The following is a 14665-nucleotide window of genomic DNA, read 5'->3' as shown; positions in this document are numbered from 1 at the left end:
GGGACACATATGCATGTATAAAAGACGTACAAAAGTGCATTTTGCATGATAGGTCACCTTTAAATTTTATTTATTTATTTGCAAACCTGTTGTCAAAAAATGGCATTTCCAGAGACAGAGCAACCTTAGCATTCATGTCTGTCCGTCTGCTAAGTGTGTAATGATTCTCAAAATCCACAGTTTGGTTTCATTTAGTTTGGTCGTGGATATGATCAAGGTATTGTTACTGTTACTGTCAAAACAGCTACCTGCTGCTCTTGCTTCTGTTGCTGGAAATAAGGTTGATGAGAGTGGAGTTTGCTGGCTGTAAAACAATAATACATGAATTTAAAGAGACCACAAAGTAGAGCCAAGAGGAACTGCATAGTTGCTGATTACTCAAAAATAAAAACAACAGACATGTTGCATATCAATATTATGGCGCATTTCCACTACAGCGCGGAGCTCGCTTTAAGCGTACCGAGCCGTGCGGGGCCCGTTTTTGGTTGCGTTTCCACTTGGCGTAGTACCGGCTAGCGGGTACTATTTCCAGATTTTCTGGCTCCATAAAATCGAGGTTCTTTCCGGCCCAACAAACAGGGCTGAGTCGGGCTGAGTATGCTAAACTAGAGAGAGAATCGCTGGCTACAACTACAACAAGATGAACATATTTTACCGTGATTTAATTGTAATACAAGTTTCAAAATGATGCCGAAGTAACAACATACTGATACCGGTTAGTAAAAACCATGAATTAATGCTTTGACAAGTCTGCAGACAGACGGCAGGCAAAACACCTTTTTAAAATGCGTGTTTTCTGAATGGAGATCGGCGAAGCTAACGTTGTATATGCTCCGACCGTCCACACTCACAACAACGGCCTACAGACATAAATAAACCAGCGACTGTATTCTCCATGACACAGACAGTCTGTGGTTTGTACTTGTTTAACTTTTGTCTAGTTTCTGAACAGATATGAGGAGCCGTGAGCTCTGAGGGCTAACAGCTAACGGCTGTGTTGTCTTTCTGGGGCTCTCATTGAAGATGACGTCACGGCTCCGCCTACACTGCGTTACTATAGATACTACCCCAGTTCCTAAACTGTAATGGAAATGCGCCATAAAGTAAGCCAGTACTAACAAGGCCTAACGAGGCCTAGCCATACCGAGCGAGGCCGTGTAGTGGAAATGCGCCATTTGTGCAAAAGTGGGGACAAAACAAATCAGATTCCTAAACTGAAACTCTTTATACCAGTTAAAACCCATTCATAAAATAGGTTTGAGCATCAAATAATCATATAGCCTTCAATTATTTATCAACTTGTTATGTAATCCAAGCTTGCTCAGTATTCAATGTTAACATCTGTATCCACCCACCTTAAAATGTCTCACTATTTGGCATACATTATCTAATTTTAAATAAACCTCCGTGCAGTTTTCATGTAGGAGGACTGAGCATCTGTCAAATCAAGGTATACTGTATATATTTTAACTTTGATTTAAACAGATACATTTAAACAGAGTAGGAACAAGCCTTCCACTGGCTCCTCACCAGTTCCATCCTCTCCTCTCCTTTCATCTCCTCTCGTTTTCCAGCATCCTTTTTCTTTACTTCCCAGCAGCCTCACTTTCCCTCCTCTCTTTCACCTTCTCACCGTTGTTCCCGCCACGCAGCTGTCACTGCTATAAATAATTACGATGCGTACACACACACATACATCTTTCCTTCTTCCATGCATTCCTACCAACATCTCTAAAGCTGATCCTCCCTTGATTTTCACGTGGATAACGCCTCATATCAAAGCCTGGAATTTAAGAGTTGTTTATGTCTTACAACTAGAAACAGTGTCTTGGAACATCGCTGGGTGTTCAATCTTTGATTTTCATTTGTTCCACTGTTGTGTTTTTTGATACTTCCAGAACATACAGGGCTCAGCAGTTATCTCATTTCCCTCCTGTAGTGAAATACAATCGACGGCAGCCCCTCGTGTTGCCCACAGCTGAATTTTGCTTTACTGAGCCGGTGCAAAAAGGCATCTGAGTCCACATTCCCAGACCTTTAAGTTTGTCCAGTGCTACAGACGTGTCTCCACTGTGCATCATAGTTTGAATAAGCAGCTTAATTGGCCAAAAAATGTGTGAGAGAAATTGGTTTGTATTATGTTTCATAAAGCTTTGCAGTCGTGGTAGTAGTTGTTCATTTGCTGCCCACATACAAGAACCAACCTTTTCCGCCACAAACCAGGAGCCTGAATCTTTAAATGGATGGAAAACGAGACGATTGCATTAAAATAAAAAAGTAAAATTAAATGAAACTGTAATATACTCATCAACATCACAGATGAAATGTGAAATAGAAATTGGTGCATGTGTGTTGTGGAGTAACAGAGGACAGAGGGAAAAAGTGAAGCCGTCTGCAGCGCTGTTGTTACTGTAATGTCTCCAGCTGGAGCTGCACTGTTAGTACTGGCTGAAGCGTTTATCCTTTGTACGCAGGTCTTTTCAAATGAAACTTATGGAGTGAGTTCAATTGTTGGCATAACCACTGGTAGCTGGAACTTGGTTGTAAAGTGCTGTAATATGTGTTGGCTTGTTGACTAGTACCAGACTTTGCCTCTAATCTGCTCGTCTCTTGGTGATTGGATACAATATACACAACATTCATACATTTCATCTTGCAATGATACATATTAGTTTATTAAATTCGAGATGCAGATGAACTACAAAATAAAAAAGTGTGTTTGCTGTACAATATTCGTGTTAATACAGAGGTCAAATATAATTAACAATCCTTTCGAACTGCAGGAATCCGTTTTTTAGACTCTATTCAATGTAACCAGACTCCCATGGAAAAAACTGTAATCATACCTTGAAGAACACTAAAGAAAATGGGTTAGTTTGTTTGTTTGTGTTATTGTGTATCTTTTGTTTGGGTTCACCAACAATATTCCTAAAGAGGCCCTATTTAGCTTTTTTGGGTGTTCCCTTTCCTGTGTTATAGGTTGTTTGCATGTAGATGGTCTCAAAGTCTACAATCTCAAAGTTCCCTCCAGAGGAGTTTCTCTCCAACACACTCACGTAACTCGTGATTCTGCCATTGCTTTTAAATGTGCAACAATGCTTGGAGACAGTTGTCTCCCCACCTGTCAGGTTGGAGGCTCTTGTTTATGTTTTGCAACATATGGTTGTCATAGTGACAGGATTAGCTTGGAGGTGCTGTAAGGGATAGGGGGCAGCTGTGTGTGTGTGTGTGTGTGTGTGTGTGTGTGTGTGTGTGTGTGTGTGTGTGTGTGTGTGTGTGTGTGTGTGTGTGTGTGTGTGTGTGTGTGTGTGTGTGTGTGTGTGTGTGTGTGTGTGTGTGTGTGTGTGTGTGTGTGTGTGTGTGTGTGTGTGTGTGTGTGTGTGGGTGTGGGTGTGTGGGTGTGTATATCGATACTATTTCTGAACACGCTCCCTCCCGGTTGTATACAGAATCTATGTTGGTGATGTCACCTTTCTCTGTCCCTCACACACACATTTACACAAACAGGCTGGTAATATTATCAATGGACTTCCAACATGTTTTCCATCATGGACAGTGTGAGTCAAAGTTGATTCCCTATGTCTTTTTTAAGTTACACAGATTCTTTTTAAATCAGGACTTTTAAACAAATGTCTCCCAATATTAACAATACTTCAAGTCCATAGTATAAATATCCCCTAATATCTTCACTTTAACATCAAACCATATAGTGGAGATTGCTTTTTTCAAGCTCTTGATATGACATTTTTTCACTAGGATGCATTCACAAACAAACACTTGGTTATTTTCATAGCACACAGATTATTGACTTTGAACCCATAGCTGTATTTATGGGGGTTAGACCCTATATATTGCATCCATTCCAGACCACCAAAAATACCCCCTCCCCTCCCAGTATCCCCAACTGTTTTCTTAAACCCAGGATATGCATCAGTCACAAGTCTGAGTCTTTGAAGTGGAATATAGCTCACGTGTGAAGTCTTTGTAGAATGGTTCAGACTTAGCAACAATACGGCTATTTGTAGAAATGTCAGTACAGATGAGTTGTATCCTCTTGAGTAATTAATGAGGGCATATAGAACCCGCTGTAAGGATTAATTGAAAGCATAATACTCAACAGCATAGATGTCGGCAGTCATAGATGAGCCCAGGAGGAAACTGGACCCCACGGCTGTTTCTTTAATTACTTTGTATTAGGTTCAAGGACACCGAGCGCTGCACTTTCCTCCGGGTTCAACTACCCTTGTAGGCAGTACATTGATTTGTCCTTCAATCTATCATCGTAAACTGAATGTCTTTATTTTGATATAACTGAAGAACAATGTTTTCTTTTGGTTTAAGTTATTTTCTAATTGTGTATGTTTTGCATGAGTAGTGGACGTAAATGTTACTAACCTCACTAGTTGGCGACAGAAGCAATCGTAAATATCATAAGTAGTGCTGTCAAAATTATCGCGTTAACGGCGGTAATTAATTTTTTGTATTAACTGCGTTAAAATATTTAACGCATTTAACGCATATGCAGAATGGCCCGCCCCATACGTGTAACCAGTGGCAGCGCCAGGGTATGGCTGGGGTAGGCTACACCCATACCAAGAAATGGCTTAGCCCCACCATGAAAAATGATGTTAAAGGAAGCAAAATAAAGTCTGCCAACTCGCGCGGAGTAAATTGCACAGACAGCCGTTAGTAAGATTGATTTCAGTAGCCACGGTTTTGAAAACTTTTGTCACGTAGTGATCGTCTTCTCAATAGAACATCTTTGATAACGGCGTGGTGTTGTTGCAGGAAGTCCCGACGGAGAATACTTTTGCTGTAGTACAGGGGTGCACATAACTGGTACGCAGCCGCAGGTTATGTGCGTAATCTCTCTGAAATGCGTACCGTCACTTGTGTCACAAAGTGCATTTGCGTACCGACGTACTTGTGAAGCTTCTCCAGAAGGCGGTTAGATCACCGGACGACAGAGTCGGTCTCCGTGTGCACAGACAGGGCTGCTGTTAACGTCGGTCTGTACAACGGAATTGTGCCAAAACTACGCCAACCGGCTACGGAGGGAGACTTCCCCCCCCCCCCCCCCCCCCCCCCCCCCCCCCCTTCACTGGAGAACTGCGCTAAAACAGCTGATCACAACGTCACACTCTGTGGTCAAGAAGTACTCCACTAGCCGCCCCCCCGTTCCGCAGCGTTTTGGATTTGGATTGTTTTGGATTTAGCGTTTTGCTTATGCAGCACTTGGGCAGTTTGGGCTGCTCAATTAATCGTATTTTAATCGCAATTACGATTTTGGCTTGCAACGATTATATGCAACATATTCCGGGCGAATTGGTTGTTAAGGACTTCCAACGTTCTATTTCCTTTTTAAACATTTTCCTACAAATTAAATAAATACAAAATTAAATAAATACAAATTAAATTAAGTTAAAAGGTGTTGACAAAAGAACAAACAAATCCAATACACCAGAGCATGCCAACTATAACTTTCATAAAGTCTCATGGAGTTATTAGGTTTCTCATATACTATAAGGAGATTCATGGCGAGTGCCGCTTGAATCTGTCAAACAGTGTGGCATTTACAAGGGTTTTACTCTGAAGCCTTTTTATAGTTCCCTCATGACCACACACCTGTCTCAGGCTTTGTTGTTCAGCACTGGGGGGCTTTTAACACGTCTGCATGCTGAAAGAAAATAACTTTCCCTCCATCACAGTGGAAACTCGGTAATAGAGATTTCAGCGGTTACAGTTGGGTTCCATAACAGATGGAGACAGAGTATTAGTAACAGCAGGACTCTCATTTTAATGATAGACATTTATCCAGGAAACATGGCCTCCAGTTCCAGCAAATGCACTAACAAAATAACTTTATTTGAAAAGTTATTATGCCCAAAATGTGTGTTAACACTAGCTTTATTGAAGATTAACTCTAGTGTGTACCATACACTGTCAGCAACAGAAGCTTCCCTTTTTCGTGGTATGAACTTATAACTATAGGAAGTAATGCAATATCATTTGTATATGTCCCACAAAACCCTGAGCCACGATGTGAAGGGTTTCCTGGAAAGTCGGGTGGCATAATGCAAAGAACGACAAACTAAAAGTCAACATTAACTTGATTTATCTTACTTTTCTTTCCTAATTTATAAAGAAATACAGGACCTTCTCTTAGGAGACATCTGTTTGTGTCCAGTGTGAAAACCTAAAGTCACCGTTGATATATATTAACTTAGATAACAATAGGATAACAAATGTATTCATTTAACTCAAACCATGATTGTTTCTGAAGCTAGCCCATCACTGCAGGGGCCTGCGAAGGTGCACTAAACGCTTGTGTTATTGGACATTCGTAGGATAACTCATATTGCAGAGAAATCATCAATGATTTAAGATGGATGACAAAGGGTTTTGTACTAGAGGTGTAATAATAGAATAGCCAATGTTTTGTAACACACCCTGTGATGAATATGACATTTGATATCAAGTAATCATATCAGTTGTGGTATGTGATAGGGATGGGAACGATTAATCAATCGAATATTCGAAATTATTCAGGTATTCGAATATGAGTTATGAATATTTTTATTGTAATCTTTTTTTTTTATATAAATAATTCAATGTATATGACAGTGCCATAGCTAAATGTGTTAGGTCTAAAGGTGTGTTTTACTCCGCTCACCGGACCCTCACGGCGGGCAGAGCTGCAGGTGCTGATCCTTCTCTCTCGCGCCCGGTTATACTTCACTCGCGTTTATGTCCATCAGATCTAGCTAGTTCTAGCTAATGACATGGCTGCTGCCCCTCCCTACACGCAGATCATGCAGACTCAAACCTCATCTTATGCCCAAATTCCAGCTGAGAGGGTCTTCTCTACAGCTGGCCTGATTGTGAATCGCCTCCGCACCCGCCTCTCCCCTGAGCATGAAGACATGCTCATATTCTTAAAGAAGAATGAGTATTGAATAGCTGCATTCTGTGCATAGGCCCTGTTATAGGTTGTTGATCTCTGTTGTAATAGGGTTACGTTAGCCTAACCCGTTATGTTGTTCGTGTTTGATCCCTCTTTCATTTAAAAACCAAGTTATGTTTTAAGCATGAAAGCTGTAGGCCTATAGCTGTCAACTGTTCAAACTGTGATCACCAGTTCAATACATTTGACAAATTCGACTTGGTTTCTATACTTATTTGAACATGTTTTTATTTATTTTTCTTAATTAAATATATATATTTTTTTTTTTTTGTAAAAATGTTTCCCACATTTTTTTTTTTTTTATATATAGGATATGTACATTTCGCTTAATCGGTTAACCGTTTATTTGGGGGTTGAATATTCGAATATACATTTGCTTTCAAATTCCCATCCCTAGTATGTGAGCAGTTCAGTGTGAGCAGAGCGACGTAGAGAATTGATTTATAGATGAAGATGTGTTCTCAACTGATCAAAGGTACCACTGAGCATTAAGGGATGTTGGCTCAATTCTGACAGTTGGACTGGTTTTGTGAAAACGAGATGGCCATTTAGTTCTAAGGATCTAAAAAAGGGGTTCTCATGTCGGGTATATTGAGTTGGATCCATGTCCTGCTTTCAGATGTGAAGGAACATTGTATATTGCATTGTTATAACAGAACCAGCTTGAATCTAAAGCAACACTGACAATCATCTGTGCTGTAGAGCAGCAGGACACTGTCTTGGTGTGGTGTTGAATATTTAATTAGTCTTTTCTGGGAAGCCACCGCCCATCAGGGTGTGTAGACATCCTGAAGAAGTGTGTATAAATAGCTCCCTAAATACAATATATGAAGAATTCCAGCCTCTAGATATTTATTTTCAAATTGATTTAATGGCACCTGTATTGGCACATGTTCGTATTTTTCAATACACTTTTTGGTGATGTATACCTTCCATTTATGATAAACAGTATAACTGTTAAATTCATTTATTTATTTTTATTTCATTTTCCATATGGTATTTTTATAACTCAGACCTATAGACTCACCTTAACATTTGATTCATCTCAGTGAAATAAGCTTGAGCTTTTAAAAAAATGTGAATAAAATATATTTAATTAGTATGATGAATGTGTTCTTTCCAAAATCAAAGGGACATTGTATTTAGTCTTGACCGAAACATTATTTTTAAAACATTAGCACATACCTCATTCACCACATACATTGCATGTATCTGAAATAAGATGCTATAAGCTAAAAAGAAAAGAAAATTGTAAAAATGTACCAAAACAGATGTCAGGCCCGTAATCACAAAAGCAAATGTAGAGTTTGATTATATGTGTAGCTTATGAGATGTGTGACCAATATCACATTTGTAAATACATAATTTTTGGGATTTGAGTTGTGCACCAGTCTTTGATCTACTTTGCTGACACTTCCTACTTCCTCTGTCCTATCATCTCTTTCCTCATCTGATTACTCCCTCCCTTTGTTCTCCATCACTCTCCTTTAATCACATTACTCTCTCTCCATCCGTCTGTAGAGCTGAGCCGAAGCAGAGCAGACCCTGCCCTCTCTGATCGGAGAGGGAATCACGACCACAGGTCCAGACGCAAAGACTCTCCTCCATCATGCAGAGCTCCGTGCTTCTCCTTTCCCCGGTCCTCCTCCTGTGTCTCCTCATCCCCATCTGCACCTCCCAGAGCGACGGGGACCTCGTTGTGCAGACACGCAGCGGTCCAGTCCGCGGAACTCGCATACCGGTGCCAGACCGAAACCACGTCACCGCGTTCCTTGGCATCCCCTTTGGTGAAGCGCCAGTAGGGAAGCTGCGTTTCCGTCCTGCTGAGCCCAAGCGCTCTTGGACGGATGTGCATGAGGCCAACAACTACCCCAACGCCTGCTTCCAGTATGTGGACATGTCGTTCCCCGGCTTCCAAGGCAGCGAGATGTGGAACCCCAACAGAGAGATGAACGAGGACTGCCTGTACCTGAACATCTGGGTGCCCTCCTCACCAAGACCTCACAACCTCACCGTCATGGTGTGGATCTACGGCGGAGGTACTGGGTCACGACTCTGACAGAAGGAGATAAGATATAAATTGGTTAGACATTACTCATTGGGTCAGCAGGGCCTCAGGCTGTGCCTTGTTGTAAAGAGGAGAGCATAAAATATAGCCAATTACATTTCTGTATTAGGATCTGCTTGATATATGTTCACTCATCAACTCTTTGTAAGGAGACGATCTGAAAGTAGTCCTTTCACTCCATGCAGAGAACACATTGGATTCAGTTAAGTTACAGTCCCTGGTTACAGTCCCTGTTTAGAAAGTGTTTAACCCAAATAGACAAGGGCATCTAGCAATTAATTGGATATAATACAGTAAGTTAAGGAGCACAACGTTTTACTTTATGCAGACGACGTGCTTCCTTAAACTGTATATTTGAGTTTGCAACTAGAAATCTGACCAAAAAAAGGCTGAGATTATGCAACTAAGACTATTAGTATAATTTCTGCTAGTCTAATACCTTTTCAACTGTTTCCATATAGATATAAAGATAAAAGTTCCTCTAGACCGGGGGTGTCAAACTCAAGGTCCGGGGACCAAATCTGGCCCGCGACTTCATTTTATGTGGCCCGCAAGAGCTCGCAAATAATCTAATACGTTTATTATATGGTTACATGCCACTTTACAGAAGCACGGTGCCCATAAACTGCATATCCCACAATGCATCTCGTTTTGTGACATGCGCACTGAAGAGACCTGCAATTATTTGCCCTGGACTTTTGCTTTCAGACGTAGTTAATTACGAAGTTATTACCCTATCCGATAATAATCCAATTCAGAGGCAATAATGTAATATAATACATTATTTTATATATTTATATATGTATATTTATATAGTTACAACCGGCCCTTTGAGTGCAACTATAATTCTAATGTGGCCCGCGATGAAATTGAGTTTGACACCCCTGCTCTAGACATTAAACATCCTAAACTTTATTAATTATTATATCAATACTTTTTTTAACAGCAACACTTTTAACTGTTTGTTTGAGATGAAGTGATACAATGGGTTACTATACTGTGATATTTAACATTTCCAGGGTTCTACAGTGGTGCTTCCTCTCTGGACGTGTATGATGGCCGTTACCTAGCTCACAGTGAGACGGTCATTGTGGTTTCCATGAACTACCGTATCGGTGCCTTCGGCTTCCTCGCTCTGCACGGCTCCCCTGAGGCTCCTGGCAACGTGGGTCTGCTGGACCAGAGGCTGGCTCTGCAGTGGGTACAAGATAACATCCATTTATTTGGTGGAAACCCCAAACAGGTTAGTTTCTCTCTTTTTTTCTTGTCTAAGGTGCGATCTCGTTTTGCTCCTGGTTTCTAAATTGCTGGGGTTTTTTACCAAACAGGTGACCATCTTTGGTGAGAGTGCAGGAGGTGCTTCAGTAGGATTCCACCTTTTGTCTCCAGACAGCCGGCCTACCTTCACCAGGGCCATCCTCCAGAGCGGGGTCCCAAACTCCCCCTGGGCCTCGGTGAGCCCCGCGGAGGCCCGCAGACGGGCCACGCTGCTGGCCAAACTGGTTGGCTGCAATGGAGGCAACGACACAGAGTTGGTGGACTGTCTGCGCGGTAGATCCCCACAGGAGCTCATCGACCAGGAGTGGCAGGTAATGCAGACAGTCAGAAAACAGTGTTTGAGATTCACTTCATTCCCTTTCATACATGGTCCAAATAAACTTGAGCAACAAATGTGGATTAATTAGCCGTTGAGGGATGTTTGAGGGATGTTTGAGGGATGTTTGTAAAAACTTCAGTGACTAGTTGTTTTAGGAAATGATCAACAAGATTAAACTAGATTAATAGATGAAAGTAATTTTTAATTGCGATTAAGATATGTATTATAACTAGCAGAGTTGGTAATAATATGACTTTTGTCGGTAACGGAGTAGTGTAACGCGTTACTTTTCTAATTCAGTAATCACATTACAGTTACTAACATTGCCCGACACGCGTTACTTCGTTACTTTTCTAATTCAGTAATCATACTACAGTTAGCCTATTATAATAAATAATTACTAGATTCTCCCAGAGCCGTGGATCCTCCCTTTGACAGACAAGAGGGATTTCTGCCGCAGGTTTATATTTACGTAACATTTGCACGACTTGTGCGTCCACATGCAGTGCATAAACATGGCCGAGTCAACAGCGATCACTTTCGAGGGGTGGAGGTATGCCCATTATTTTGAGTTCGTCCGACGAAAAGACAGGAATGTGACGGCGAGGTGCAAACTGTGTCCAGGCCAGAAGCTTTTATCCACTGCTGCAAACCTCAACAAGCACCTGCAAAGACAACATGCTAACGTGAAGCTAATAGTTAAGGACCCCCGAACCCAGAGTGAGGATGTAAACAGGGCCGCTCCCTCCGCAAAATGAAGCACCCTCCGCAGTCTGCGTGATCTGCCTGTAGGGAGGGGCGGCCCTGCGAGTAAAGTAACGAGTAAAGTAACGAGTAAAGTATCGAGTAAAGTAACGCGTTAGAGAGTAACGAAGTAAAGTAATATATTACTTTTTTTAAAGTAATAAGTCATATGGAATATATTGCTTTTTTTGAGTAACGACCCCATCTCTGATAACTAGTACCATTTCTTGACACTGTTTACAAATAAACCAGACAGGATTCAAGAACCATCATTGCATTGATGCAAATCATATACACATCAAATATTGCCATAAATCCATCCTGCTTACGATTAATTGTCCACAACGTTCTAACACAACTAAATAGACACCGTCACAGTTTGGCAAAATGTCAACTTACATTTTTATTTTCTCTGGTTGTCCGATTCAGTATATTGGAGGAATCAGTGTTTCCCAATAATCACCTAGGCAGCATGCCTTAAAAACTATAATATAATTCTATTCATAAAAACGTTTTTACTCTTCAGAACAGGTTGATTGGCTTGCCCTTGCGGAACGCATTTCCTCCATGCCAGTGTTTTCATTTGAACTCTGCTATTTCTGTCTTGTCTTCATTTGATTATTTCCCGCTTGACCTTGGAGGGATGGTTACGTAGGTTACTGCACCTTCCATATAGGTAGTCTATTGACAATCTTTAGGACTGTATAACCCCTAATCAGATAGGCTGTTCCAACATAAAGTGGGCTCTGGCTAACAGATACAATTTAAATGCCAGCCGACCCTGCAGCAATGTATCATATAATGTGATCAAATACCCATGGCACATACCAGATGTGCTAAGGTGCAGCACCAGTCTACACAGCATAGTGTAAGACAGCGGTTCCCAACCTAGTGGTCCACGAAGGCATTGCAAGTGGGCCGCCAAATAATTTCATTTCTTTCTTTCATTTATCTTTCTTTTTTTTTTACATGGACATAACAATAACACATAGGAGATGACATTCCCATCTCAGACAACAACAAAATAAAAACAGAAGAAATAAAGATACAGTCAGTAGGATCACTTCAACATTTCACAAACAAAAATAGGTTGACAACTAAAAACCACCAAAAACACAACATGGCAAGCACATTTATTGTTCCTTTAATCCCACTCTTCGTTAGAGCTCATTATTTCCCATTGCATGGCGTGTTCAGCCACCCTTTGATTTTTGTGGCAATCATTTTTGTGGCAATCATTTTATTTGTAATCTTCTGTTCAAACACCTTAAATTAAGATTACTCCTTGATTGACTTGAAATATGTATTTTAGCTAGAAGAATAGTTGTATTTATTAACTGTGTGCGGTCTTCATCTAAAGCCCAAATACAATATTAAAGGGTGTAAATGTAAATTCAATATTTGCCGCCAAATAATTTGCAAAACATTATGATTTGAGTGGAAACATTTTCATTATTAAGACTTTTTTTATTTTAACCTATTTTCCTTTCTCTTTCTTGATCCTCCTTAGCAATGGTCATTACAGTCCTTGACAGCGGTCTGTTCTACTGGATTTACAACGTGTCACATGTTCTGAATTGACCAATCAGAACTTTATTTAGCCTCCATATTGTTTATGGTTGAATGTGGGCCGCGAAAACATTTTAGATTCTTAACCTGTTCTACACCACCCCCCGATACCTGGGGGAAAAACGCGTCATCTGCAGGAAACCGCGTCTGAGGGCATCTTAATATTCAATAAACTATGAATGTTTTATATCCATGTAACGGGAAGAAACTCAGCTAACTCACTCATAACACCCTTATTACTTATCGTAGCTGTACGTCCAACCCATCGATCTGATCGTGAGAAGACACAGAATCGATCGTTACATACATCATCACTCCATGATAAGAACTCGCGAAGATATTAACAAGAACAGACATCAAAACATGTGGCGCTAGGTAACTAGAAACGGCAGAATGGCTCACCTTTGTCGTTGTCTGGTCAAAAGTGGTCTTCAATACCTAGAGACATTGACAAGTACCAACAGTATATTTATATCTCGCCCTGTCAATAAGCCTCACCTTCTTGGCAAAAACGGTATTGTTTTTGAAGTGGTGGAGAGACAATGCACAGTTTTACCCACTGCTGTCACCCATGGCCACAGCATATCTCTCTCTCCCAGCAACATCAGTACCAAGCAAGAAAGTTTTTTCCACAGCAGGGGATTTTGTAAACACCCAAACATCCCAGCTTCTACCTGGAAATGTGGACATGCTCATATTCCTACAAGATAACCTTGATGATGCTGAGTGAGTGAGTTAGAGTTGAGTTACTTGAAAAACTAAAGTGAAACTTGATTTATTCTATTACAGGGTCTGATTATTATATTGTTGACACTTTCAAATACTACTATCCTACTAAAATGCTGTACAAATCAGATTTATTATTTAATAAAGAAAAAAAAAGAATTCACTTTTTTTTCTTTTTTTTTTTCAATATCACGATAAATATCGTACCGTGGACTTTTTATCGCGATATTATCGTACCGTGAGTTTTTGGTATCGTTACATCCCTAATATTCCCCTTTTAGAAGTGTAGTTATGGTAATTTGTTCTGGAAATGTCATTTTCGAGCCTGAGACCTGAAAAACAGGCTCAGTGCTTAACAGGTTAAGTGGTCTCTGAGTTGAAAAAGGTTGGGAACCGCTGGTGTTAGACACAAGTGAATGGTAATGCTGGCCTGGATGCAGGGGCCTTCTGGGTGTTAGATCAATCTTGTGAAGCTCAGATCAATTCAGTACTCCATATTTCATCCTTTCTGAGCAGGTCCTGCCGTGGTCTGGCCTCTTCCGGTTTTCATTTGTCCCTGTTGTGGACGGAGAGGTCCTGCCCGACACTCCTGAGGCCATGCTCAGCTCAGGCAACATTAAAGACACTCAGGTCCTGCTCGGGGTCAACCAGGACGAGGGCTCCTACTTCCTGCTGTACGGAGCGCCCGGTTTCAGCAAGGACAACGAGAGCCTCATCTCCAGGGAGGAATTCCTGGCAGGTGAAGTCACTCAGCTGTAATGGATGGATAGAGAATATTGTAGAAGGATTGTTCAGCTGTTTATATGATTGATGAATTTAATAGTTCTCTTTTACTGTGACTAATCCAGAGGTGGGAAAAGTACTCAGATATTTACTTGAGTAAAAGTAGAAGGAATACTCTGTTACAAGTAAAAGTCCTGCATTCAAAATGTTACTCAATTAAAAGTACAAAAGTATAAGCATCAATATATACTTAAAGTACTCATTGTGCAGATTG

General features: G+C 40.8%; 1 protein-coding gene across 2 annotated transcripts in view; it reads left to right on the top strand.

Moving 5' to 3' along the window:
* Window positions 1-14665, top strand: part of ache (acetylcholinesterase) — a 36459-nt gene that overhangs the window by 8404 nt on the left and 13390 nt on the right. For both annotated transcript variants that reach the window (XR_004568481.1, XM_034210579.1), the window contains exons 2-5: window positions 8486-9003; window positions 10052-10275; window positions 10361-10621; window positions 14185-14407. Coding sequence is in view for 1 of the 2 variants with exons in the window: in XM_034210579.1 (XP_034066470.1) it covers window positions 8574-9003; window positions 10052-10275; window positions 10361-10621; window positions 14185-14407 (1138 nt within the window). In the remaining variant the exon portion in view is untranslated. The remainder of the gene's footprint in view (window positions 1-8485; window positions 9004-10051; window positions 10276-10360; window positions 10622-14184; window positions 14408-14665) is intronic.

Source organism: Gymnodraco acuticeps, unplaced genomic scaffold (assembly GCF_902827175.1).
Source record: "Gymnodraco acuticeps unplaced genomic scaffold, fGymAcu1.1, whole genome shotgun sequence".
Taxonomy (NCBI): Eukaryota; Metazoa; Chordata; class Actinopteri; order Perciformes; family Bathydraconidae; genus Gymnodraco; species Gymnodraco acuticeps.
This window is presented reverse-complemented; position numbering and strand designations above follow the sequence as displayed.